The 27,998-nt window shown below is 35.2% G+C and overlaps 1 protein-coding gene across 2 annotated transcripts in view; it reads left to right on the forward strand.

Annotated features, from left to right (window-relative positions):
- MGAT4A (alpha-1,3-mannosyl-glycoprotein 4-beta-N-acetylglucosaminyltransferase A) overlaps positions 1-27,998 on the forward strand; it is a 112,351-nt gene that overhangs the window by 50,611 nt on the left and 33,742 nt on the right. For both annotated transcript variants that reach the window (XM_046662373.1, XM_046662372.1), the window contains exons 4-7: positions 4,174-4,307; positions 21,752-21,798; positions 23,853-23,966; positions 25,420-25,495. In XM_046662373.1, the coding sequence (XP_046518329.1) occupies positions 4,174-4,307; positions 21,752-21,798; positions 23,853-23,966; positions 25,420-25,495 (371 nt within the window). The remainder of the gene's footprint in view (positions 1-4,173; positions 4,308-21,751; positions 21,799-23,852; positions 23,967-25,419; positions 25,496-27,998) is intronic.

Here is a 27,998-nt window from a genome sequence, read left to right on the forward strand (position 1 = left end):
AAGGAAGGGTGATAGATTAAAAATATTTGATTAGCAATGAGTATTTTAAAAAGAAATAATTTAGTTTTAATTGAAGGTAGACTGAGTAAGTGAAGATTGAGAATATCAAATTGAGATTGTCCCTAAATTTTTCTTGATTTTAAAGGAAATAAATATTAGAATTTGAAAACTTCCTAGGAAAGTTGAAGAAAGCTGAAATAATAAGTTGATAGCTCTGTCAAATTATAAACACCATGAGTTAGTGGCCTTACCTATCTTATGACTGTACTTTAGATTGTCTAGTACATAATGGTTGTTTTATAGATGCACGATTAATACTTGAATAGGAAATACTGGACAATTAATCATTGGAACAAAGTACTTAGTCCAACCCTTTGGCTCTATTTCTCTTTGGATCCTTGGTCCATCGTGCTCCTTCTAAAAGGATACTATGGCTATATTGTTTCAGTTGTTGACATATTTCTTCTGAACTCTAACCTCTTAGAATACATACATTTTGGGGGCCAGCCCCGTGGCCGAGTGGTTAAGTTTGGGTGCTCTGCTTTGGCGGCCCAGGGTTTCACTGGTCCGGATCCTGGGCACGGACATGGCACCGCTCATCAGGCCATGCTGAGGCGGCATCCCACATGCCAAAACTAGAAGGACCCACAACTAAAATACGCAACTGTGTCCTGGGGGGCTTTGGAGAGAAGAAGGAAAAATTAAAAAAAATAAAGTAAAATAAAAAAAGAATACATACATTTTCTAAATTCCAAGCCATAGAAAAACATTGTATCAAACAGGACAAGCTGAGTTATGCTGTGGTAACTACAACCCCAAAATCTCAGTAGTGTAAGTAACAAAGTTTTATTTACTTATTTTTGCTCAAAGTACATGTTCATCCGGGCTAGCGGAGGGGGCTTTGTGCATCACTGATCACTTGGAGATCCTGGCTGCCAGAGCAGTCGTCATCTTGAATGTTACTGGCTGCTCTGCTGAGGAGGAAAGAGCTGTGAAGGATTTCACTCTGTAGTCACAAGTGCTCAGCCTGGGAGTTACCCATGGGGATGACTCATTGTCTTTCCCCTCCCCCTGCTCTCCCCAGCCCTAAGGAGACTAGGAAGTGCAGTCTTACCATGGGCCCAGAAGGCAGGAAAAACTGTCTTTTTTGTGATATTTTGTGAATTACCGCAAGCATGGATACTCTAATTCTGTAAATTTAGCTGAAATTAGTACTTCCATTTTTAGTGCTTTTGGAGTCTTTGAGTGCCTTGGTTTAAACTAAAGAATTTAAATTTCAGCTCCAAAACAGTATGTTTGGGAAAAATGACTTCTTCTCTAAACATGCCATGTAAACTTAAAACAGAAATAAAACAACGTAAGACTGTGGTGGGGAATAGAGAATTTGAATTATTACTTTATACCATTTTTGTTCGTGTACTCTGGGTCAGCATGTATTTTGCTTTTTCCATAAACAAAGTCTTTGAACTCCATATGAGTTAACATTTCTTAGGAATGCTTCACATCATAGTTGTTACACTTTTAATCTGTACTCTAAATATTTAAAATATTTTTTATTTAAATTCTGAGGTAGAATATGGAAATTTGCTTCCAGGGTAGCTCATCCTGTCTCTAGGTATCTCAAAGTAGCATAGTCAAAACAGAATCTTGATTTGGAGCACTTTCCCCCTCAAATGTGTTGTTTTCATTAAAAGATCCTCCTTTAACTTACTCAAGTCATCCTCATTCCTCTCTTTGCTTGTCTCTGTGTCTTAAGCCCCATTGGGCCTCCAAAATATATCCCAAATCCGTCCACTCATCTCGGTCTTCAAATACCCTAATTCAAACCACCATCTTTTCCTTTAATCACTGCAGTAACTTCCTCACTGATCTCCCCAAAATGCTTTTACTCTTAACACTTTTGTGTCTGTTCTTCACAAAATTTGGTAATCTTTTAAAACTACAATTTGGGTGTTGTCACTCATCTGCTTACAACTGTACAATGGCATTCTCTTGCCCTCAGAATTATAACTAAATTTAAGGTTATATGTGATCTGATTCCTAACTAATTCTCTGAATCTAGGCTCATTCTGCTTTAGATGTATTCTAAATAGTTCTTGCTATTTCTTGACCATCGTAAGATCATTCTCTCTTCAGGGCCTTGCTGTTTCCTCTTCTGGAATGTTCTTCCTCTGATCTTTCTCATTATCAATTACCAGCTGAGTTGATATCAAGGAGCCCTTCCATGACTGTACTATCTGTAGAAGTCCTCTCCTTCCCCTCTCCCCCTACCTTCTAGTATTGCCACATTTTAATTTGTATAGTACATATCACCCTCTGAGATTATATTATTCATCTTTTCCCCTCTTCTAGAATGTAAGTTCCATGAAGGCAGGGATCTTGTCTATGTTGTTCACTATTATATCCCTGACACCTAGAATAATGTCTTGCATTTAATAGATGTCCAGTGCATATGTTTGGAACAAATATAGAAAATCTCTTTTTGAACCCTTGAAAACTTTTCATCCCAAAATGGAAGAGAGGAATGTGGCATGGAACCTTGGGGAAATTCCTTAAACTATTTGGAACTTAGTTTTCTTTCTGCAGAATCATGGTGGTATGCTTGTTGATCCATGATCTTTAAGCTTCCTTCTAACTTTGGAATTCTGTGAATTCTAAGTATTTGTAGCACCTCCAACAAATTGTTACATAATTAAGACAATTGTTTTTAGCATTTGCAAAATACTTCTCTACTGATATATAACACTTAGGATACTAAGACTTCTTCAAAGATGTTATTGTTAAAAACTTACTGTGAACTACAGTCCTACTGTAACACAGTATATGTGTTCCTAAAAATTACTGTGCTGTGCAAAATTGTGCAGTAAAATGAGAAGAATGTGGTTAGGATCACAACATTAAAAAATTTTGTCAGTTAAACATAAAAAAAAGGTAAGAGCCTAATAAAAATGGTAGCGCAATTTTACACATTTAAATGATTGAGAATTACATAAATGCTACAATAACCTACCATGGAAACAACTTAAGGTTTGCATGTTAAAGTGGGGAGCTTCTGTGAAGTGGTGCAAGGCGGGTTATCTGAAATCTGGCGGAAAGTTGTAATACCAGATGTGGATAGGTGTGGTTCTTAGCATTCAGTGAACTGAGGCAGCTGGTAAATGTTGGAGGTATGTAAATTTTGTGTATTTCTGCATGGCTCAGTTCAGTTTACTGAACTCAGTTCAAATGGGTGCAATTTTTTGTATTCACCTCTTGAGCGTCTTAGAGGAGAAATTGCACATAAGCAAATGTGAACTCCACATTGTGCTCAAATTCTTCCCTAATATATGAATCAAAACAAGCATTATAGTACAACTCGCTGTAATTTTAGACTTCAAAAAGTTGCAAAGTTGCATGAATAGTACACACAGTTTCTGTATACCTCACCCAGTTTCCCTAAATGTTCAGATCTTATGTAATTATAGTCAGTGATCAAAACCAGGAAATTAACATTGATGTTATACTATTAACCTTAGAGCTTATTCAGATTTTGTTGTTTTTTCATTATTCTTTTTTTTTGTTCCAAGATCGAACTCAGGATCCCATATTGCATTTAATTGTCGTGTCTCGTTAGTCTTCTCCAATCTGGGACAGTTTCTCATTCTTTCTTTGTCTTTCTTGGTCTTGACACTTCAGAGAGTACCGCCAATTATTTTGTGGAGTATCCCCCTAATTTGGATTTCTCTGATGTTTCTTCATGGTTAGATTGAGGTTATGCGTTTTTGACCAGAAAACCACAGAAGGGATATTGTATTCTTCTCAGTGCATCATATACATGATATGTGAAATGTTAATTTTTAAGCTGTGTTGAGTGTTTCTAAGTTTTAGTTGTATAATAAAATTTGTTTTTTATACTTTACAGTCATTCATTTTTAATGTGAGGCTTAATGTCTTTCATTTTTATCAGTTCTTTGACATTCTTTTCTTACGGATAAACCATGGGAAAAAGAATTACAGGATTATGGGTTGCTTTTATATCCTTTGATTATTTTTCTTTCTGAAATGTAGTATATTTTGATCCACCAATTATTTTTATCAATTTGAGAGGGTATATATACTTTGAAATAGTAAGTGTTTTTCTGTGTTGTCTCTGTAAAATCTTTTTGTATAATTACTATCATTATTTTGTTTCAGTTTCAATAGTAATGGGAATTCCCACAGTGAAGAGAGAAGTTAAATCTTACCTCATAGAAACTCTTCATTCCCTTATTGATAATCTGTATCCTGAAGAGAAGTTGGACTGTGTTATAGTAGTCTTCATAGGAGAGGTAATTATTTAACTGTTATTTTTCACCACGTATAGTCTATAAGGGTTGGAACCGTATTTGAATATGCTTTTATAAGCATTTTTTTAAAAATGTGATGAGTAAATGTTAGGTAATATATTCCATCTGTTAGTTAAATGTAAGTCTAACTTGCTACGTTTGCTTTAACTTCTTTCCTACAGTTACAATCCAGGACTAGTAACCTGTGTCAATAGGATAATATTATATACATAGATCTTTAACAACAGTGAGTCCCCATTTCTAGCTCTAGGACCTAACTTTGGAGATTTGCACTGATGTTCTTTGGGAATTTTGAAACCTGAGAAAAGTTTAGCCTAGGTTAGGATGTTATCGTCTCTTTATTCTCTCCATCCCTTCTCTGTACTCCCAAGATGCAACCGTTATTATAAGTCAAAGTGTATTATAAAAAGTCAAAATGTCATTTGACTGAAGAATATTATATTTCTTGTATTTTAGTCTCCTCAAAAGATCTAGGGAAAGAAGAAATCTTGAGTAAGTTTTTCATAAATAATGAGGAAAAAGTGCCGTGGAGTAAACATTTCCTTAATTATTATATAGAATTTTCAGAATGTAAAAGGTTTTAGAACATCATCTGGTTCTGGCCCACTGATTCTTAACTTTTCAGTGTTTCCTGCCTCTTTTTAAGTGGAAATGCTTTTAATGTTTTCCTTAATATGAAAGTAAATGCATGTATACTGTTCAATTGTAGAAATGTATAATGAAAAATGATCTGTAATTTCTCCATATAGGTATAACTACTATTGATAACTTGAAATATATCTTAAGAAATTTTTCCTTTGGTGTACATATATATAAATGGGATTGTTCTGTATATTTTTTAATATCATAGATCTCCATGCTAAAAAAGAATAATTATCACAGCATCATTTTTTATGGCTACACAGTATTCCATTGTATGGTTTTAACATAGTTTATTTAATTTCTGATTGATAGACATTTAGACTGTTTCCAAGTTTTTGCTATTATTTTCAACACTGCATTGAGCATTACTGTAAGTAAATTGTTGTGCCCTTGTATAGTTACTGACATAGGATCAATTCCTAAATGTGGAATTGCTGGGGTCAGGATCATATACATTAAAATGTTCATACGTGGCCAAAATGCCCTGCAGAAGCTGAGCCGTTCCAACAGTCCCTGAGAGGGCTTGGTTCCCTGTCCCCATAATATGAGTCTTTAGATTTTTTTTGCCAATTTGATGGGTAAAAAATAACACATTGCTTTTGATTAATTGGGATTTCTTTACTGAGTGGGATTAAATGTTGGTTTATATGTTTTTGACCATTTGTATTTATAATTATTTTTATAGCCTTTGCTCATTTTTTATTTGTAAGAAATTTTTGTATGAGAGGAATTAACTGTTTGACATATTTTGCTCAGTTTGTTTTTTGTGTGAAGTTCGTTTATGATGTTTTTTGTCTTTTATAGAAATTTTACATTTTAAGTAATCAAATTCGTCACTCATCTATTATAAATCAGTAGAAATTGGTACAGCCTCTTTGGGAAACAATTTAGCAATAGCTATTAAAATTTAAAGTTTGCTCTGTGACCCAACGTTCTGATCTAAATATTGATCCAGTAGAAACATTTGCAAGTATGGAAGTATATTCAAGCACATACACACATTTATACAGTTCCTACATGTGCATTAATAAGATGAATAGAGAAAATGGTCTTGTGGAATATGCTCCAAACTATTAGAAGCAGATATCTTGAGAGTTGAGATTATGGGGAAATGCCACTTTCAATTGTACACAGTTGTGTAAAATTAGAATTGTTTTACAATGAGCATGTATTGATTTTTAACAGAAAAAAGCCTTAAAACTGTAAAATCAAAAACTACCCTGATACACTTGAAGGATAGTATTGTGTCTATTGACAGAGATTAGTGTATGTAAAGATTCAAGACGCTCTTGCCGTAGCCATTCTAATCACCAAGATGTAATAACACTGGGTTTGGAGTCAGACGACCTGTGTTCAGGGTCTGGATTCTACCACTTACTGCCACTTGAGCAGGTCATTTTTTCTTTCAGCCTCAGTTTCTTCATCTCTAAAATGAGAATAATGCTATTGAGTGTTTTGAGCTCAACATTGTTGTAGGGAGATACAGTGAGATCACATATGGAGAGGTGTTGTAAACTGAAAATGCAGTACGGGTGTCACAGTATTCTGATCTCTGAAGACTCCTCTCCTTAATTGCAGTATTTGTATATGTATCTATATAGAATTTCAATATTTGGAAGAAAATCTATTCTGAATGGAAGAATTAATGTACACAGTTCATTTAATTGCTTTTAGAATATTTAAAATTATTAATTACTGTATTTGGTTCTACCTTGATTTGTAGTTTAACCTGACTGTCTGGTAGCCTGGGGCTCATTCAACACTAGTAATGAGCATATTCTCTGGCGTTGACCAAGATCTGCGTATGGGATGGTTCCCAGATCTAGATCTCTCACCTCTTTCTGAGCCCATATTTCCAGCTGCCTACTTGATAACGTTATTTGAATTGTTTTGTGGGCAACTCTTAATCTGTCCAGAACTAAATTAATCTGGCTTCTCCAAAGTGCTTCTCTTCCAGGTTTCCAATCTGTTTATTAAAGGTTCATTACCTCAGAGTACTAATAGGTCTGTGCTCTAGTCTAATCTAGTCATTCTACTCCCAGTTCATTATGTGGACATTGTGCATTCTCAGTTCTGTGTGTGTTATTCCTTAGCCTGAAACATTGCCTCTTCCCTTCTCTTGCTCATCCTTCAGGTTCCAGCTTGTCCCTTTTGTGAAACTATCCACGGTCTTCCATTTGGAATTAGTCTGAAGTAAACAGGCAAAAGTAAATCTATTTTTTGCAAGCATTTTCAGTTTTTGTAAAGGTATGAATTATCTCTGGTCCACTTTAACATGTGAGGAGAAAATGAAGAATGAAAAAGAACTGGGGAAGAATACACATAGACAATAATGGCTATCATGATCTCTTCATCCCTGTTTGGCTTTCTGTTCTTCATATTCTTTTTTTCTTGAAAGGAGGGACCATAAAATGCCCCTCGGGGAATAGAGGAGAGACAGAAAAGTAATTATTAGCTATATTTTTGTTCTTTGCTGCTCTCTGGAGATTTCTCTCTTAGGGGTCCATTGGGCATACATGATGAGACATTTACAGAACATGCAAGGTTTTGAACAGTTGATGTTGATGCATTATTTGAAAGTTCACTGACTGCATTCTGGAATTGCAGAAGGAGATGCTCTGAAAGATCCATGATATGGTGCAAGTGTGGTGTTCAGATTTTAAGATTGTGTTGTTCTTGTGTTTGCATTGAGTTAGAATTTAGTTATAGTTTTTGTATTCTAATCTTTGTTGTCTGTATGCCTCTTTATTTTTTATGTTACATATTTTATGCTATTATTTATTATATTTCTTATTATGCCAAATTATTATTGTTTCTATCTCTCATTATCATTTCTGACAAAACATTTTTCTACAGTGTACTCTGAATTTTAGCGAAAATAATTTTTTCTGCTCCATTCTTATATTTGGAGAATTCCCCATTTTATGAATCTTGGCAGGAGGAAGTGCCTCCCTCCTACTGTGGAAACTGAGAATGCCAGATATTTGCTCGACTAGTTCAGGTGTGTGACCTGGGCTCATCTGCTTGGATACTCCTGTCCTGGACTCTGAGTGGAGCTTCATTATTTTTAGATGACACAGAAAACCCAAAAGAACAAACAGACAAATTGTTAGAAATAATAGGGGAATTTATCAAGATGACTGGATATAGGATCAGTTTATATTTCTATATGCCGGTAACAGAGAATAAGAAAATATATTTAGAAGAAATTTATTCTCTAAAGAAGCGGGGATTGTGGACTGTCCATTCTGGTGATAGACAGTTTTGGTGGCAGTGGTGTCTTTCCAGGGGACACAGGGGCAGAGTCCAGAAACATCAAGGGCTAATGGTGAGGGTTTTGAAAGCTGTGGCAATGGGAACATTCTGTGAATTTTGGTGTGGACCAGCCTTGTTTCTGCTGCTCTCTAGCCTGATTCCTCAGCTTAACTGGAGGTTCTATGAGTTCTAACCAATCATCTTTCAGTAAATTGTTTTTCTGACTATTCTGCCAGAGTCACTTTCTGTTGGTTGCAACTAAGATCCTGACTGATACAGCTTGTATCTTGTTCAGAAATACCTGAATTGCTATACAGGCATGCTTTGTTTTATTGCATTTCACTTCATTGTGCTTCACAGGTGTTGTGTTTTTTACAAATTGAAGGTTTGTGGTAATCCTCTGTCAAGCAAGTCTGTCAGTACCATTTTTCTAACAGCATTTCCTTACTTCGTGTCTCTGTGTCATTTTGGTGATTCTCACAAAGTTTCGAACTTTTTCCTTATTATTGTATTTGTTATGGTGACCTGTGATCAGTGATCTTTGATGCCACTGTTTTAATTGTTTTGGGGTGCCATGAACCATGCTCATGTAAAATGGTGAACTGAATCAATAAATGTATGTCTTCTGATTGCTCCACCGACTGGCTGTTCCCCCGTCTCTCTTCCTCTTCGTGGGCTTCCCTATTCCCTGAGACACAACAATATTGAAATTAGGCCAATTAATAACCCTACAGTGACTTCTTAAGTGTTCAAGTGAAAGGAAGTGTCTCATGTCTCTCACTTTAAATCAAAAGCTAGAAAAGATTAAACTTAGGAGGCATGTCAAAAGCTGAGATAGGCTGAAAGCTAGACCTCTTGTGCCAAACAGTTAGCCAAGTCATGAATGTAAAGGAAAAGTTATTGAAGGAGATTAAAAGTGCTACTTTGGTGAATGCACAAATGATAAGAAAGTGAAACAGCCTTATTGCTGACACGGAGAAAGTTTTAGTCGTCTGGATAGAAGATCAGACCAGCCACAACATTCCCTTCAGCCAAAGCCTAATCCAGAGCAGGGCCCTAACTCTTTTCAATTCTGCGAAGACTGAGAGAGATGAAGAAGCTGCAGAAGAAAAGTTTGAAGCTAGCAGAGGTTGGTTCATGAGGTTTAAGGAAAGAAGCTGTCTCCATAACGTGAAAGTACAGGGTGAAGGAGCAAGTGCTGCTGTAGAAGCTGCAGCAAATTATCCAGAAGATCTAGCTAAGATAATTCATGAAGGTGGCTGCACCAAACAAGAGGTTTTCAATGTAGACAAAACATCCTTATTTTGGAAGAAGATGCCATCTAGGACTTTCATAGCTAGAGAGGAGAAGTCAGTGCCTGCCTTCAGAGCTTCAAAGGACAGGCTGACTCTCTTGTTAGGGGCTCATGCAGCTGGTGACTGAAAGTTGAAACCAGTGCTCATTTACCATTCTGAAATTCCTGGGACCCTTAAGAATTATGCTAAATCTACTCTGTCAGTGCTCTATAAATGGAACAACAAAGCCTGGATAACAGCACATCTGTTATAACACAGTTTACTGAATATTTTAAGCCTACTGTTAAGACCTACTGCTCAGAAAAAAAGATTTCTTTCAAAATGTTACTGCTCATTGACAATGCACCTGGTCACCCAAGAGCTCTGATGGAGATGTACAATGAGATTAATATAGGTTTCATGCCTACTCACATAACATCCATTCTGCAGCCTATGGATCAAGCAGTAATTTCCCCTTTCAAGTCTTAGTATTTAAGAAATACATTTCGTAAGGCTATAGATGCCATAGATAGTGATTCCTTTGATGGATCTGGGCAAAGCAAATTGAAAACCTTCTGGAAAGAATTCACCATTCTAGATGCCATTAAGAACATTAGTGATTTATGGGAAGAGGTCAAAATATCAACATTAACAAGAGTTTGGAAGAAGTTAATTCCAGTCCTCATGGATAACTGAGAGATTCAGGACTTCAGTGGAGGAAGTACCTGCAGATGTAGAAATAGCAAGAGAACTGGAATTAGAAGTGGTGGCTGAAGATGTGACTGAATTGCTGCAATCTCATGATCAAACTTTAACGATGAGGAGTTGCTTCTTACAGATGAGCAAAGAAAGTGGTTTCTTGAGATGGAATCTACTCCTGGTGAAGATGCTGTACAGATTGTTGAAATGACAACAAAGGATTTAGAATATGACATAAACTTACTTGATAAAGCAGTGGCAAGGTTTGAGAGGATTGACTCTTACCACACAAGGCACAATCTGCTTGCTGCGAGACAAAAGCTAATCGTCAAGAGGCAGGATGGTGGCGGAGAAAGGGCATTTTATTACAGCTTGCTAGCAAGAGGGAAGATGGCTGACTAATGTCCAAAAGAACCATCTTAAGAGAGGCACAGAATCTTGAAGCAGTTATATAGACCAGTGGGTTATAGGGGAGGGGGTTAGGAATGTTGACCGAGGAGTTGCCACACCAGATCTTTCAGTTTTCATTAATGATGGTTATCAACATAGGCTTTCTGTTTGAGAGTCGTCACATTTCTAAGGAACTGAAAGAACGAAGTTATCATCTTATCGTGGCCGGGAGCAATATATGCACAAGCAGGGTTCATAAAATCTACAGAGCAGGTGGATCTCCTGGAGGGTGCATATCCAGCTGGGTTAGTTAGTCAGAGGTCATTCAAAATTACAGTATAGTTTCCTTTCTACAATATGGCTTCCCTTATGTCAACCTTGTGTTGAGCTGATATCAACTCCAATTTGGAAAGAAGTTCTACTGTGGGTAAAATGCTATCAAACAGCATCTCACGCTACAGAGAAATCGTTTGTGAAAGGAGGAGTTAATTGATGCAGCAAACTTCATTGTTGTTTTATTTCAAGAAATTTCCACAGCCACCCCAGCCTTCAGCAACCACCACCCTAGTAAGTCAGCAGCAATCGACATTGAGGCAAGACCCTCTGTCAGCAAAAAGATTATGACTTTTTGGTTAGCATAAGGATGGTTAGCATTTTCTTAGCAATAAAGTATTTTTTAATTGTTATGTATGTTGTTTTTTAGATATAATGCTATTGAGCACTTGATAGACTTCAGTATAGGGTAAACATAGCTTTTATGCACACTGGGAAACCAAAAAATTCATGTCACTCGCTTTATTGCAATGTTCGCTGTATTGTGTTGGTCTGGAACTGAACCCAGTGTCTCCAAGGTATGCTTGTGTAACCACCACCTAAACAGAACAGGCAGTCAACATGAATGCTCAGGTATAGATGGCTAAACACTATTCTGAGTGAAAGAAAAAGGTGAGATGAGTTTTTGAGGTGGGATTCAGACAGAATATTATCTACATCATAACAACCAGATTATGTTGATGATGGCCATAAAGATTACTGAGAAATTGGAAAGAGAACTTTAAATGGCACATCTTTTCTATCATTCTATTTATTCACTTTGTTTCTGCTCTTTGCCTAGAAACAGTCCGAAGGCCGTGTTTAATTTTTAAGTTTCTAAACTAGAGTTTGAGTTGAAATTCTATGATAAAATAGCAAATTCATCATGTTAGAAAGTCACCTAAAGGTAGTCTCTAAAAAACTGTGTTCAGAGAATTTCCAGCTTCATGGAGTATTTAGTATATTGTATGAAAACAGTTTTGCTTTCTATTCAGTTTTCTGGTTTTCCTGTTGTGCACATTCTAGTTTGTGTTTTACAATAAGAGTATCTGAGGCCTTTACTATGCCTTCTTTAAACTCTTTGATTTAAATTAGGTTAACAGTACTAGTTAGTTAGCTGGCCTATGGACAGAAATTTACAAAGCTCGTAAATTTGTAAGTGAATACAGAGATTGAATAACCAGAGAGAATTGATTAAATTGATGTAGAGCCTTTATTTTTTGTTACATATTTTCTTTACTAGTAAACATTATTTCCTATTCATTTAAATTAATTTTTTGGATAGGTAATATGATTATATGGTTTACAAATTATAAGTGTGTGTATTGCATACCTTAAAAAAGTCTCCCTTCCGGTGCTGTCCTCTCCACACGCAACAGCTGTTAATGGTGGTTGTACCCATTCAGAATATTTACTGGATCTCTGCGTGGATATATTCTTTTCCTCCCCATTTCTACATAGATGGTATAATATTAACTTTTCATATTAAAACATAAAGAGCTATTTAGATTTCTTGTCAACTTTGATAAAATATATTCCTAGAAAATTATCCATTTCATCCAAGTTTAAAAATTTGCTTTATACAGAGTGAAGCAAAGTAGACTATTGTTCTTTTTTCTTGAGGAAGATTGTCACTGAGCAAACACCTGTGCCAGTCTTCCACTGTTTTGTGTGGGATGCTGCCGCTGCGTGGCCTGATGAGCCATGCTAGGTCTGCACCCAGGATCCGAACCTGCGAACCCTGGGCCACTGAAGCAGAGCACATGAACTTAACTGCTACACCACCAGCCTGGCCCCCGCATTTCATTTTTTAAAACCATTTTGAAATATTTTTTGACTTCCCAAAAATGTGCAGAGTTCCAAAATAACCTTCAGCCAGTGTCCCCAGATGTTAATGTCTTACATAACCGTAGTGTAATTATCAACAGCAGGAAGTTGATGGTGAGATTATATGATTAACTAATCAATAAACCTTACTCAGATTTCTCTAAACATCTTGCTAATGTCCTTTCATAACATTGCTACTTTTGAAGAACACTGATTATTTTGTGGAACGTCTCTCAGTTTGGGTTTGTCTGATGTTTCCTTATGATTAAATTCATTTTTAGCAAGAACACCATAGAAGTGATGTGGTCTTTTCCAGAGCCTTTATATTAAGATGGTGTTGATATATCTCATTACTAGCAATGTTAGCTTTCATATCTTGATTAACATAGTGTCTGCTAGGTTTCTCCACTGTAAATATATTCTTTTTCCATATGTACTTAGTAACTGTCTTGTGGAGTGATACTCTGAGATCGTGGAAATATCCTGTTTCTCATAACTTTTTGCCAACTAACTTAACATCTTTGATGATTCTTGTGTGCGGCAATTATTATTGTGGTGTTTGCTGAATATAATTTTCTAGTTCCTTCTACATTTATTAATTGGGATTCTACTATAAGGAAGAGCTATTCTTTTCCCTAACTTTATTTATTTTGTCAGTTATTTATATTATTGTGGAGTTGTGGATATTACCATAATTTTTTTACTTTTTTGCTCAAATTACCCCAAATTTGGCCATTGGGAGCTCTTTGAAGTTGGCCACTCTGTCCTTTCAATATGCCCCCATCATTTTTCTTTGTTTTCTAGCAGTGTAAGATGTTCTAGGCTTGTATTTTCCCTGCCCCAGCCATGAAATCAGCCATGCCCCAAGGAGCCTGCTTCCTTTTATTGGAGAATAGTACTAGAAACTTAAGACCTGGGTTCTAGATGTGCTCATTGCTCCTGGGGGATCTTTGCTTTTGGCCCTTTCAGTGGACAGAGCTAGGAAATACATGTATGCATATATACACATGCATACACACATATGTACATCTGTGTAAGTCCTATGTGCATTTATCTGTATATATTAAAAATCATGAGTTTATAGTGATACCTTTGATTTTAGTCAAGTACCACATTGTTCATTCTAGCCTCATCCATTCCTTAGTTTTAACTTTTTTCTACAACAGTGAGAAACTTGGCTCTTATGATACACAGTATATCTACTTACTTGCTTAATCATAAATGAACATAAAGTGCTTTCTAAATTGCTCACCTATTTAAACCTATTGATTAGAATTTATTTTTTAATTTCCTCAAGAAAGGTCCATGTGAACAATTTTCCTTGAGGTCCTGTATGGTCAAAAATGTTATCTTCTGCCTTTATACTTTGCTTGGGTATTGAAACCTTCAGTCACATTTTCTTTTTTGTGTGTTTGGTGGTGCTGTTGCTGAAGCTAGCCAGATGACCTTTCATGTTTCTCACCTCTTGCTTTAAGGAATTCACATTTTGCCTGGTTGCCCAAATGATTCTTTTTCTGTCTTTAAAGCCTAGTAATTTTGCTATAATATGTTTTGATTTAAACCATTGTGGGTCATTTTTCCCTGGCTCATAATGTGTTCTTTAGGTATATAGATTGTCTTCGTTTCATGAAAGAACTTTTGAATGATTATTGCTTTATTGTGAAAATTTTAAGACATACAACAATGTTGAAAGAGTTTTACAGTAAACACCTGTATACATACCACCTAGATTCTACTATTAAGGTTTTAGTATTTTCATTTATCACATCTCTGTTTACCTATCCATCCTTTATCCATCATTAATGCATTTTATTGCTGTAGCTCCTTTCATGAAGTGTCTTCAAATCTCTCGCCCACGTTCAAAAATTAGGTGGTCATTGTTTTCAGTTATCAGAGTTCTTTGTGTATGCTGGATACTATTCCTTTGTCAAGTATGTGTTTTGTGAATATTTTCTCTCCACCTGTGCAAGTCTGTTTATTTTTTTCACATTTTCTGGGTGAGCAGAAGTTTTTAATTTTGATGAAGTCTAATTTATCAATATTTTCTTTTATAATTATTGCTCTCCATGACCTAGGAAATAAGAAACCCTTGCTCACCCCAAAATCTTTAAGATTTTCTCCTCTGAAAACTTTATGTTTTAACTTTAAATTAGGTCTATGTTCTGTCTTGAGTTAATTTTTGTTGTGGTGTGAGATAGTGTAAAGTTCATTGTTTTTCATATGGATATCCATTTATTCCAGTACCAGTTATTGAAAACACGTTTCCCCATTGAATTACTTTGATGCTTTTGTTGAAAATGCAGAGACCATGTAAGTGTGGATCTTTTTTCTATTCTGTTCTATTGATCTATAATAGGGTTGATCCTTATGCAAATACCTCACTATCTTGATTATTATAGCTTTGAATTAAGTGTTGAAGTCAATAGGATTAAGTTCTCCAATTTTATTTTCAAGATTGCTTTAGATATTTTAGGTCCTTGTATTTCCATATACATTTTAGAATCATTATAATGATTTCTAATATCTGGTATTGCTTCATAGTGGCAGCTGCTTCAATTTGGTGTTTTTTTTCTTTAAAATTAATAGGGAAATATTTGGTCACAATTTTTCATTGTTTTGATACATATATAGTTGATGTACTAATATATCTTCCTGATATTTTGTTTTGGTTCATAGGTTTTGCTGAATTTCTCCCTTTTTCATATATTTTTGTATAGTTGCTGTGCTTTTGCCTTTTTTATGAATCATCATTGCAGGAAATGGCTTTTTTCCCTTAGGCCACTGGTTTACAGAGGAAGGAGGGGATAGAGAGTATTCCAGACTAGTTGGTTTTTTAATCAAAGACTATGTCTTCATAGCTGCCACGGAGTCCAGCTGTTTCCTGCAAATATAGCTAGTCTGTGCAATTCTTCACATTACCTCCGGTTATGGGAACCAAACTGAATTCCTTTTGAGCTTGAGAATTTGCTTATTAATATTGGTTTTACCAAAAACGGAGTTTTCAGGTTTTGTATCTTTTTCTCATTGGTAATTCTGTTTAATATCAATGCTGTATTCTGAGGTGAACTCTGTATAAGTGGTTTAGTCTTTTCTAGTCAGATAGTTTAGTGTGCTTTCAGCCAGGATTTAGTTACCTGAATGCTTTGGAACTTTTTTCCACCCAAAGCATCTGAGGAGTACAATAGCCTCAGAAACAGTAGCCCTCTATATTTATGTTTTCTCAAGCTCTAATAATTACCTGTTAGTCATCTTTTTTGAATAAAGGCAAAATAATAGAATGCAAAAGTAAAACTAAAATGAGGAAGATACTGGAGGAGATTAAAAATATTTTAAAAATCCACTAGACAATAGATTGTGCCTTACCTTGTAGTCTAACATTACACAGGAATTTTTTTTTCTTTTCAAAAAAATATTTTTTAGTTATGCACACACATGGCTACAGAGTCCAGTAATTCTATGAAGTTTGTTGCACTAAACAGCAGTCTCCTATCTTTATTCTTCCCACTCTCCCCTCCTATTTCCTTTTCTTTTCCCTTCCTTGTTTCCTCTCCCTCTGAGACCTGTTAGATCTTTTAAGCTCTAGTGTGCTGGCCATTGGGTCAAGCAGAAAAACTCCCTGTGATGCTATTCAGTCGATGGTGTTCTTTGATCTTTTCAAAGAACACACTTTTAGTTTTATTGACTCTATCATTTCTCTATTTTCTGTTTCATTAATTTTTACTCTTTATTATTTCCTTCCTTCTGCTCACTTTTAGTTTGGTTAACTCTTCTTTTTATAGATTTTTAAGGTGAATGTTTAGATTATTGCTTGGAGAGCTTCTTTTCTAAGGTATGTAATTTAAAGCTATAAATTTACCTCTAAGCACCACTTTAGCTGTATCCCATAAATTTTGATATGTCAAGTTTTTATTTTCATTCAGATCACAATACTTTCTAAACCCCCTTGTAATTCTTTCACCCATGGTTTATTTAGAAATATGTTGTTGTAGTTTTTACCTTTTTGTAGATTTTTCAAATTTCCTTCTGTTGTTTGATTTCTGACTCAACTCCATTGTAGTCAGAGAACAGATTTTGTGTGATTTCTGACCTTTTAAATTTATCAATACTTGTTCCTGGACTAGCATATGGTCTATCCTGGACAAAGTTCTGTGTGTGCTTAAAAAGTGTGCATTCTGCTGTTGTCGAGAGTCGTGTTTTGTAGATGCCTGTTAGGCCTGATTGGTTGATAGTGGTGTTCAAGTCTTCTATAGACTTGCTGATTATCTGTCTAGTTGATAGTTATTTCTATTCTTGATTTTAAATCACAGATTACTGTATTGGTGCATCAGTAGTATTTTTCATCTGTAATTTTTTAGCAGCTAGATTTTAGATGTTTCCTTATACATTGGTTATAAATCATACAAATACCGATTGGGAAGAAATTGTATATATACAATATCCTGTAAAATTTCCTTATAATTGAACAAATTTTACTGAAATAGTGGTAAGTGCTAGGCATATCCTTGAATAAAATAAAGCTTCTGCCCATGAAACTTACATTATAGAGAAAGATAAAAAACAAATATGTAATATGTTAGATGGTAGTGAGTACTGTGGAGAATAAATCAGAGTAAATAGGAAAGGGAGTATGGGTTTGCCAGGGGATGGTTAATCAGAGTGGTTTATTAGACCTATGGCCTCTACCTGCCTCTCCCCGACTTTGAATGTTGGCAATTAAGTCAGGCAGTCTCTGAGATCTTGGGGCTTGCTTGCTTTAAGTTATGAGAGTACTTTTTCCTGAAATCTTTTTTAAAGGCATGTGGAGACTTTTTAAAAGGTAATATTGTCCCATTCTGAGAATGTGTCTGTGAATCTAAAACTGGGGTATGTATATTCTAGGGGTGTGTGAACGTTGTGCTTGGGATAGGTGGGAAGGAAAGTGAGCATACATAGCAGAAGAAGAAAGAGCATTTTTTCCCCAGAGAATCGAGTGTTCGTCATGGTTAAGTAAAATTAAATATTTTTATATTAAAACTAAGAGATATTATTGATACATACTGCAACATAGATGAACCTTGAAGACATTATGCTCAGTGAAAGAAGCCAGTCACAAAGGACCACATATTATATGTTTGCAGTTATATAAAATGTTGAAAATATAAAATTCTATAGAGACAGAAAGTAGATTAGCGGTTGCCTAGGGCTGGGGGCAAAGACGTATTAACGGCTGATGGCTAAGGGGTGCAGAGTTTCTTTTGGGAATGATGAAAATGATCTAAAATTGAATGAGATGATGGCTGCACAACTCTGACTTTAGATAGGTGAATTGTATGTTATGTGAATCACACACAAACTAAGAGAGAGAAAAAAGTTAAATGTAAAAATTAAGCGTTTCACATTGTGCATATGGAACTGTGAGAGTACAAAGTCATGTAGCTTCTCTTAGGGATATATAAGGAAAGTTTAAGAAGCATAAAAGTGGATTCAAATAAGCCACTAATATTGACAACAATTTACCAACATATACCCATATACACATAAACAATTCATCCACATGTATACTTAAGAATCAGTTTTACCAGTAGTGTATAAATTAATTGAAATGATAATAGTAAATTCCAATCTTCTTATTATAAATTAATGATTTCTGACGTCCCATTTGAAAAGAAATACATCTTTGTGAAATGTCATGGCAGTCAGGAAACTGCAACAAAGTTAGTTGATTTCAGGGAAATGTTTAATTAAAATCAGTCAACACATGAAATAACATGTCACTTTTGAATATTCTTTTGTGTTCTATAATACTGCAAAGACAAAATATGTGAAAGAAATCTCAGCGAAAAAATACTTTTTAAAATAGATAATAGAAATTTATTTCTAATGGTCCAAAGAGTAAAGCAGAAAGTTTGAGGCAAACTCCTATGAAAGATAAATGTTGCAAATGTCAGAGACTTGAGGCTGCTGTAAAACAGTTACCCAGATGAAAAGAAGGAATTTTAAGCACCAGATCAAAAGAGAACATAAAATTAAAAGGACTAAATTTCAAATAACTTGAAGGAAGTTAAACATTGGTTTTAAAAAATATCTCTTATACGTACATTTACTATCTTCTTTCTAGTCATTTCATTCCACAAATATTTACTTGGTGCCTACACTGTAAGCTGGGAGATATATATATATATATATAATGTCCATATTGTCAAGCTCTGAGTATAGATTAATAAATAAAATAGACAAGATCTCTCCCTTGTGAAATTTAAAACTAATGTAAAATGCAGTCCATAAAAAACCAAAATAGTGAATATAAAATATGGATATAAATAACTGAATATTTAGTAAGTGCTATGAAAATAGTATGCAATAAAAAAGAAAAACAGTGGTGACTCCCCCTCCTCCCCTCCAAGGAAGATGCACACTGAGCTAACGTCTGTGGCAAATCTTCCTCTGTTTTGTATGTGGGCTGCCACCACAGCATGGCCGCCAACCAGCAGTGTAGGTCCACACCTGAGGACTGAACCTGGGCCACTGGAGCGGAGCACACTGAACTTAAGCACTAGGCCACCAGGGCTGGCCCCCAGAGGTGACTTTTTAAATAGGATAGTCAGAGAAAGTCTCTCTGAAGACTTGACATTTAAGCCTAAATCTGATATGTATTTCTATTTAAATCTACAAAAATAAAACACTAAAAAGGAATATTGTAAGTTAATCGGTATGTTAGAGCTTTGTCTGCCCACACATGGCGTGTGTTTAAGATAATACGCTGAAGTATATGATAGTGTAAAATTTTCTACTTTTGATCTATTTTAGGGTGTATAATATGCTATCAATAGTACACATGTAATTTGTAAATATAGTATGTATGTACAAATTGGGAACACATGATCAATGGGATGCTGAGCAGAAAAGCTTAGATCACACTGCTGTCCTGGACGAGTCCTGATGAGACAGAGAGGTTGAATTAGCCAGACAGCCCATAGGTAGTCTCTGGAAAGAGGCCATAAAAATAAAGATGGTAGCCACCCCCACTGATGGTTACCTTCTAAATAACCTCTTATGACTTTATATCGTTGAGTTGATAACATTGTTCAAGTCTTCTCTATCCTTACTCATTTTCTGTTTACCCATTCTGTCAAGTACTGAAAGATTACGCTTGAAATCTCAAAGATTGTGAAAGGTCAGTTTTACACGTTTAACTTTCTTCAGAGGAGTCCCAGAACAATCCCCTTAGCAGATACCAGAAAGGATTGATTCTGTTGTATGAGTGACACCAATTCCAGTCATTTGAGCGAATCCTTTGCTAGTCATGTCAGTTAGCATTTAACATAAGAATTATATGTGGTATTAGATATGGATCACTTGTGTTTTATAAATTTTATTACAGATTATGTAATCTACGTTCACATAAACTGCTTCTTCCTGGCCCCCCTCTTGGACAGCCTTCTGGGGATAGGGAGCTGGTCTTGGTCATCTTTGTATTCCTGTTTCCTTGGATAGGCACATCGCTAGCCCTCAATAAATGTTTATCAAATTGAATTTCAGGTTGTTGCTAAACTCATTGAAGTTTATATAATATAAACCAGGCTTGATCATATTCTCCAAAACTGTAGCCTGGTGAGTGGTAAGATACTCATTGGTTAAACTTGTGGATAGCAATTTATTTAGAAAGAGATCACTAACGTTTGGGTTTATGTAGGGGAAGTAGAGGGTTTTGAGTTGTGTGCCAGTTGTATCTCCATGGTTCTTTGTTAAGAGTTTGAAGGATGTGGTCTTAATAAGGTGTCTCACTCCTAAGCCTTTTAAATTTAATAATAAAAGTAGAAATTACTTTCAATTAACATAAATTAAAGTTAAAATACTTTTCCAGAAAACCTCTTCTAAAACAACTTTTCTAATTCAATAGTTCTGTAATTTTGGGGTTAAGTTTTATCTTCTCAGCTTTTAAGCTTTATCTTTTTTTAAATTGTGGTAACATTGATTTATAACATATAAATTTCAGGTGTACGTTATTATATTTCGATTCCTGTGTAGATTACATCATGTTCACCACTCAAAGACTAATTACAGTCCATCACCACATATGTGCCTAATCACCCCTTTCGCCCTCTTCCCACCTCTCTTCCCCTCTGGTAACCACCAATCCAATCTCTGTCTCTGTGTGACTGTTTGTCATTATTTTTATCTTCTACTTATGAGTGAGATCATACAGCATTTGACTTCCTCCCTCTGACTTATTTTGCTTAAGCTTTATCTTTTTTATCTTTGTTTTCCTCAAGTATTAAGTGTTTTGGCAGTCTTTATAATATGGATCGTATTTGATGTATCGATTCCATTTAACAATTGAGCATTTTGATATAAACTGTCATTGTATTTAAAATTGAAAGGGAGTATTTGATCTTCACTTGTGTATAATTTAAAAGTACAGAAGTCTGATCAACGTTTATTTCTAACTGTGGTTAAAATGCTCTGGACATGGGTTCTCATTATCAGCCTAATAATAATAATATAGAATAATAACAGAGCTTTTTATTACATGGTTTTGTCATTTAATGTCATAGGCTCTGAGGTATTATTTTTTCCCACCTTGTTTAAAAAAATAGGATGGGAAACTGAGTCTCAGAGCAGTGACCTATTTTAGATTGTACAGGCCAGTAGCTACAGAGGCAAATCTTGAACCTAGGTTATATGATTTCCAAGTGGAAAAATCTTTCCCTGTGGCATTCTGTATCTGTTATTTATTCATGAATTAGAGTTTGGATGTTTCAGAGGAAGTAGAAATAGTTTTTGTGCTCAAGTTTTTCTATTGAATTGAACATAGACAACTGAAAATAATAAAAACTTGCAAATCTGCTTATTGCCTTAGTAAGTACTCAATGATATATATTAGTACAGCAAAAATACAGAAATGTACATCCCATAAATTGTCTCAAAATTTAATGTGATGTTTTCAGTGAATGTTTTAATCATGTATTTAATTTTGAGTTCAGTATTAAAAATTAAATAAAAATATAAAAGCATGAATGTAGATACAATGTTTTTTTTATTTCCCAGACAGATACTGATTATGTACACAGTGTTGTAGCCAACCTGGAGAAAGAGTAAGTTCTTCTTAATTATGGAAATGAAAATATTTTAGTTACTATTGTCTTTTGGCTTTTTGCCAAAAGAAAATGCCTTCTTTTATAGTTCATTTCTCTGTGGAGTTCACAGATAGGGCCACCTATCATTGGTCTTTTACATTGTCATAAAGTGAATGCATATATATCCAGTTATCTGATGGGATAAATTTGTGTATTTCATTAAGAAAAGACTTGAATGTCATATGTAGGTAGCACCATCACATAACAGTGTTTAATCCTGGAGACAGTGGATATAGAGAGACATATGAGATTACTTAAATCCTTCACTCTCTGTTTACCAAGAAAAAAAATTTCTGCTGTCAGGGCAGATAGTTGCATAGCACTTTCAAACCTCAAGGCTAAACTATGTTTAAATCTTTTATTCTATTCTGCAAAGATTGTGTAACAATTTACTGTGAGCAAGGCACATTGTAGGTAACAGATGGAAAGCTTAGTAAGTTTCGGGTAGCATTAGTTAATATTGCCTTCATAGTTTTAATAGTGATGTCATAAAAATTAGTCTTGATATGGGTTTCTTCATTGAATTGTATCTGTTTTTGCCCCCAAAAGATATATCTTCTCCTTACAACGAAAACTAAAAGAGAAATAACAATTATTTGCCGAGTCTGGATTTAAAATAATGTGGCTCTATCTTTGTCTATCAAAAAGCTAAAACAAGGGGGCCAGCCCCATGGCTGAGTGGTCAAGTTCGTGTGCTCCACTTTGGTGGCCCAAGGTTCGCTGGTTCAGATCCTGGGGTGACCTACACACCACTCGTCAAGCCATGCTGTCGCAGCATCCCACATAGAAAAACTAGAAAGACTTACAACTAGGCTGTACAACTATGTACTGGGGCTTTTAGGGGGTGGGTGGGGAGAGGAAGATTGGCAACAGATATTAGCTCAGGGACAATCGTCCTCACCAAAAAGGAAAAAAAAAGATTCCCAGCCATGAGGAGGATGGCAAGAAAGCTAAAACAAGGATTTTAAAAATATATGCATAGTTCAGGATTAAATTGTGCATTTGTTAGATTTTCCTTCAAGTGCTCAATTTCTTGGCAGCCTTTTCTATAGGCACTGTTTAGCATAGACTCCTTAAATATAGGAACAGGGCAATCATTATCGCTCCTACGTGGGCAGGTCTGTGGGGCTGATGCAGTAATTCTCCTGATTCCCTTTTTCCTCAGTGTGTAGGAAAACCAAGCCCAGAAAAAAGTGCAGTTCATCACTAAGAACATTTGTGTGAAGGCAGGTTGTCGCACGAACATCTTGTGGAGGTTTGCAAAAATGAAATAAGGGAGAATGCAAATGTGAAAGAAATTACATTTGAGTCAGTAAAGACTGATTAAAAAGACTTTAGAACAGAGTTTCTGAACCTTGGCACTAGTGACATTTTGGGCTAGATAACTCTTTATTGTGAGGACTGTCCTATGCTTTGTAGGCTGTGTACGCAGCATCCCTGGTGTGTGCCCACTAGATGTCAGTAGCACTGCCCCCACTTATGATGGTCAGATGTCTCCAGACACTACTCAGTGTACCCTCAGGTGAAAGGGTCACGCCCAGTTGAGAAACACCAGTTTACAATGACATATAGTCTATAACCCACAAATAAACCTTCCTGAAAATTGAAGAACTTTGACTTTTGCATGAATATATGTATATAAGTACACACACATGTATTAGTTTGTTTTTCTTCATGTCTCTATTTTCTGTGACCCCTTGATTTGATTTTTTAAAATTCTGATACTATTTGGGAATGTAATACCTACTGTTGGCCTGGGATTTCTATGCTACTCGAAGGATAGTGCCATTTTACACTGTTTTTTAGGCATTATTTTTAAAGAAACCTTGTGCTATTGGAAAAACCTGTATTTTCTGACAAATAAAATCAGTGATGAGCTACCTTACTGAACACACTATGACCATAAAAGTATATCTTACTGATGTGTATTATGTTAAACACAGTAAGTTGAGCATTAAGATAAATAAAGTCCCACAGAACTTAAATAACTCAGCTAACCTTTCTCATGATAGGTTTTCTAAAGAAATCAGTTCTGGCTTGGTGGAAGTAATATCACCTCCTGAGAGCTATTACCCTGACCTGACAAACTTAAAGGAGACGTTTGGAGACTCTAAAGAAAGAGTAAGGTGAGGTTGTGTTGTTTAAAATCCCCCACCCTTGTAAGTGTAATAGATAATAAATGTAGTTCTTGTTTATCGAAGGTTAATACATTTCAGGATTGAGCTAATTAGTGAGAGCTAACAACTTTTGGTTATTTTATTGGAAATTTTACGGAGTCTCAGATGACAGGTTGAATTTGGTAAACTTAACAACTTTTGTAACTGTGCTGCTCTCTGATGTTAGAACTTTTCTTAAGAGTATATTCAGTATAACACAAAACTTAGTCCAGATAGAAATCTGATGTCTGCATGCAACATAAATGAGAATTGGTTCAATAAAAGTAATAAAAACAGTAATACTGTTCTGCAAAATTATATTGCAGTAGTGTAATTAGTCAATTGGATTTATTCATCTCTGGATCTCTAAAATTAGAGGACTTAACTTTCATTGTGTTGTTGTTAAAAACAAAATAATTTAAGAGATATTGGTATTAGTTTTGGATTTTCTATAACCGGAAAAGAGGAAAAAAATAGTATTTGGGGAAGAGATTTATTGTATTTCTTGAGTTGTTAATTTGTCCCAGAGACAGATATGTTCACACAGTTCGTTAATTGCCTCTCAATAAATATGTTTTTATTTAAAAAATGTTTTGGGTTGAATTTGGTAAAAAATTCTAGATAATCTCATTAAATTCAGAACAGGTTGTGAGGTATATTCTGGAGAAGTTTACTTAGTATGATTCAAAGCTTCGATTTTATTGTGTTTTTTTAACCTGGCTTTTGGAACCACTTCTCTTGTTCAACATCAGTTGCCAGTTTATCCCTATGATAAACTGTCAGTGTGTTTCTGTAGGCTACCAAGAATTCGCTGAAAGGACTTAATATTGTCAATTTTAATATGATATTTGGGGTTTTTAAGCATTTAGTACATATTTGTTAATCTCTGCCTGTATGCAAAACATAGTCCTAAGCACCAGAGCAGTGATTCCCCAAAGTGTAATTCTCGAAGCCCTAGTTCCATTAAGATGTTACTGAAAAAAGGGCCTGTGGTCAAGGAAGTTTGGTAAATATTAGATTAAAAACTTTTTTCAACAAATATGTTTTACTGCTGGATATTTCAGTGCCTCTAATATACTAATATGTAACCAGAAAGAGAATATATGTGCTTCCCAAACTTACTTGACCTTAGACTTCTTTTTCCTTCAGGATGTCTTGAGGATTAGTGTTTTGAGGGAATACATTTTGATAAAGGCTTTATTAGAGAAAAGTGAATTCTCTTTCATTCTCTCTTAGGTGGGTATATCATGTATGTGTATCTATCTATATCATATATCTGTATATATATCATACATATACATCATGTATGTATAAAATATATATTGCGTATATATAATATATATTATAAAATATTATACATCTTATCTTATTTTGTTAAATTTGAGTCTGATTCCTGACTTATTTTTGAAAATTTTTATTTCAGATGGAGAACAAAGCAAAACCTAGATTATTGTTTTCTAATGATGTATGCTCAAGAAAAGGGCGTATATTACCTTCAGGTAAGTATGGTTTTTCATTTAATGTTTTTCATGTTTTTAAAGAAAAAGTAACATCAATGGTATATTTTCAGTAAAATAGGAAGTTTTGAAAGCATAAACCCTCTGAGATCTGTGACATAACAGTGTATCAGAAAGGAGAAGAGTCTGTCATAATCATTGGAAACATGGTCTCTGCGCTTCCATCCTCTGGGTTAGCACAAACTCGGGCTCTCCGCTTAGTGGTGTGACATTGGACAGGGCACTCATCTCCTCCTTCCTTTTCTCCCATCCCTCCATCTTCTCTCTCATCCCCCTCTCTCCTCGGTTAAAAAGAACCTTAAGATTTAATTATTTGGCAAATTTTACAGAAGGATTTCCATATAAGTTTTTAGTGGTCTTATGGTAGGCTTGTTTGTTGTATGCCACCATACATTTACATTTATATTGAAGATAGTAAAACTGACATTTCATTCTAATAGTCCAACTTTTAGTAGCATGGCTCAAAAAATAAGTCTTTAATGATACAGATTTTAAGTTAGTCAGGTAGTCAGATAGGCAACAACTTCAATAATTTTAGGAAGCTCTTGTTTCTTCCAAATCTCATTTTCATTAATGATGTAAGCTTGAATTTCACAATTGGAATTTCATTTCTTTAACCAAAGTTCTTTATCCCTTGTTCAAAATGCAGATACTTCTGAGAGATATAGCACAGTAAGCCTGTCGGTTATTTTTTTCAGTATAAAAAGTTTATTAGATCTTTTCCTGAGAGGATGTTTTGATGAGAGTGGCAAGAAGAGGCTCTGGGTCCCCAAATCAGAAAGGAAATGGTTGGGCAGCTGCTGGCAGGGGTTGAGGCGGGGAGGAAAGAAGGAAAAAAGCCTGGCATCATGTAGGAAGGCAGACCTATTAAGGAGAGACTTTGTCTCCTTTGACATTTTACCTGGGACCAGCTGCATTCAGATGTGCACGAGCCCTTCCTTGGTTCACAGGATGGGAAATGTGAATGATATAGGGTCAGAATATAACACTGTAACAGTAAACAACAGTTGTGCATATAAAAACACAATATCCTAGATTTGGATGGTACATTTCCTTTAAATACCTTAAAGTCTTATTTTAATTTCATAATAATAATTTCAAAACATTTTATTTTAACATATCCCAAATATTAGTATAGTTGAATCTTGCTCTTTGTTCTAGGGCCCATATATAACTATTTACATTATGATCAAGAACTTTATAGAGAGAATTTAAAAGTATAGTTGTATCACTTTTAAAATTTGTTTTAAATTTCCCTCCAAGGAAAGAATTAATGGAACCTCAAAGCTTTTTGGTGGAGTATAGGAAAAGTAAATATTTAGGAAATTAAGGAAAGATGGGGTTAAGAAGGAGAGGATGTTAAGGAGAACTTTTCCCAAGCAGGGTCAGTATATAAGATATTATAACAGCAGAAGCAGCTATGAACTAACAGTTATTGCATGCTTACCATGTGTCAGGCATTATTCTTTACGATTTATGCTTTACACATCTTAACTCATTTAATGCAACCATTTTTTACAAGAACATTTTGTACGTACTGTCATATAGCCTGTTTTGATGTCACTTAACATAGTGTAGATACCTTTATATGCCAGTAATTATAGATTGGTACAATTTTTACTCACTTCTTGACGTCATTCAGAGTATTCACGTATCATAATGACTTTATTGTTGGTCGTTTAGATTGTTTCCAACTTTTTAGCTGTTTCAAGGATGAATTCAGTGAACATTCTTAAAATTACCCTATTTGCCAAAAAATTATGCCTCAAAAAGAGGGAGTTGCTTCACATTCAAGTCTTTACATAATCTCATATAGAATTCTCTCAGTGAGTTTATTATGATTTATAAAGTATTGGTGGGAAAAACATATTTGCCTGGAAAGTCTTCAGTTTAATGCTAGTTTTGAGTGTTTGTGAAGGATAGAAATCACCTGGGAAATTTGGGGAAAATCATAGTGAGGGGTTAGGAAGCAAAGGATTTTAACCTAGACTTTATGATTGTCCTAGGAATGTGTTGCCTATGTTGGGGGTGTATTACCCAAGACTTCTGAAGAGTGCCTTTAAAAAGGCAGTAGAGCCAGGGCTGACTCTGGTCCTCAGAGACATAAACAAGGGAAGAAGAAAATGCCACTTGTCCTAGCGCTATGCTTATGGCTTGGAATGAAGTTTCCAGTGACAGCATCATACACAATTTCATAAAGTGCTGTATCACAAATAACTTGGAATTGAAAACAGTGTCTTCTGGAAAACTGTTCGATGATTCAGGCATTTCATGGGTGGTACTGAGTAATTCTTCCTGTATCACATAAGGAGGCGCTGTATGTCTGGTTGTCCCACTTTTACTGATGCTGAGATTAATCAGTGGATTTAGTGGTGTCAGCTTCATCTCTCCTTTGTAAACCTCCCCAGCAGCCATTCCTCCTATGATTTCAGGATCCATTGAATATTTACCCCCAGACCAATTATTTCTTTAGAGGTTGCCAAGT

The sequence above is a fragment of the Equus quagga genome, chromosome 5, assembly GCF_021613505.1.
Source record: "Equus quagga isolate Etosha38 chromosome 5, UCLA_HA_Equagga_1.0, whole genome shotgun sequence".
In the NCBI taxonomy this organism is placed as follows: Eukaryota; Metazoa; Chordata; class Mammalia; order Perissodactyla; family Equidae; genus Equus; species Equus quagga.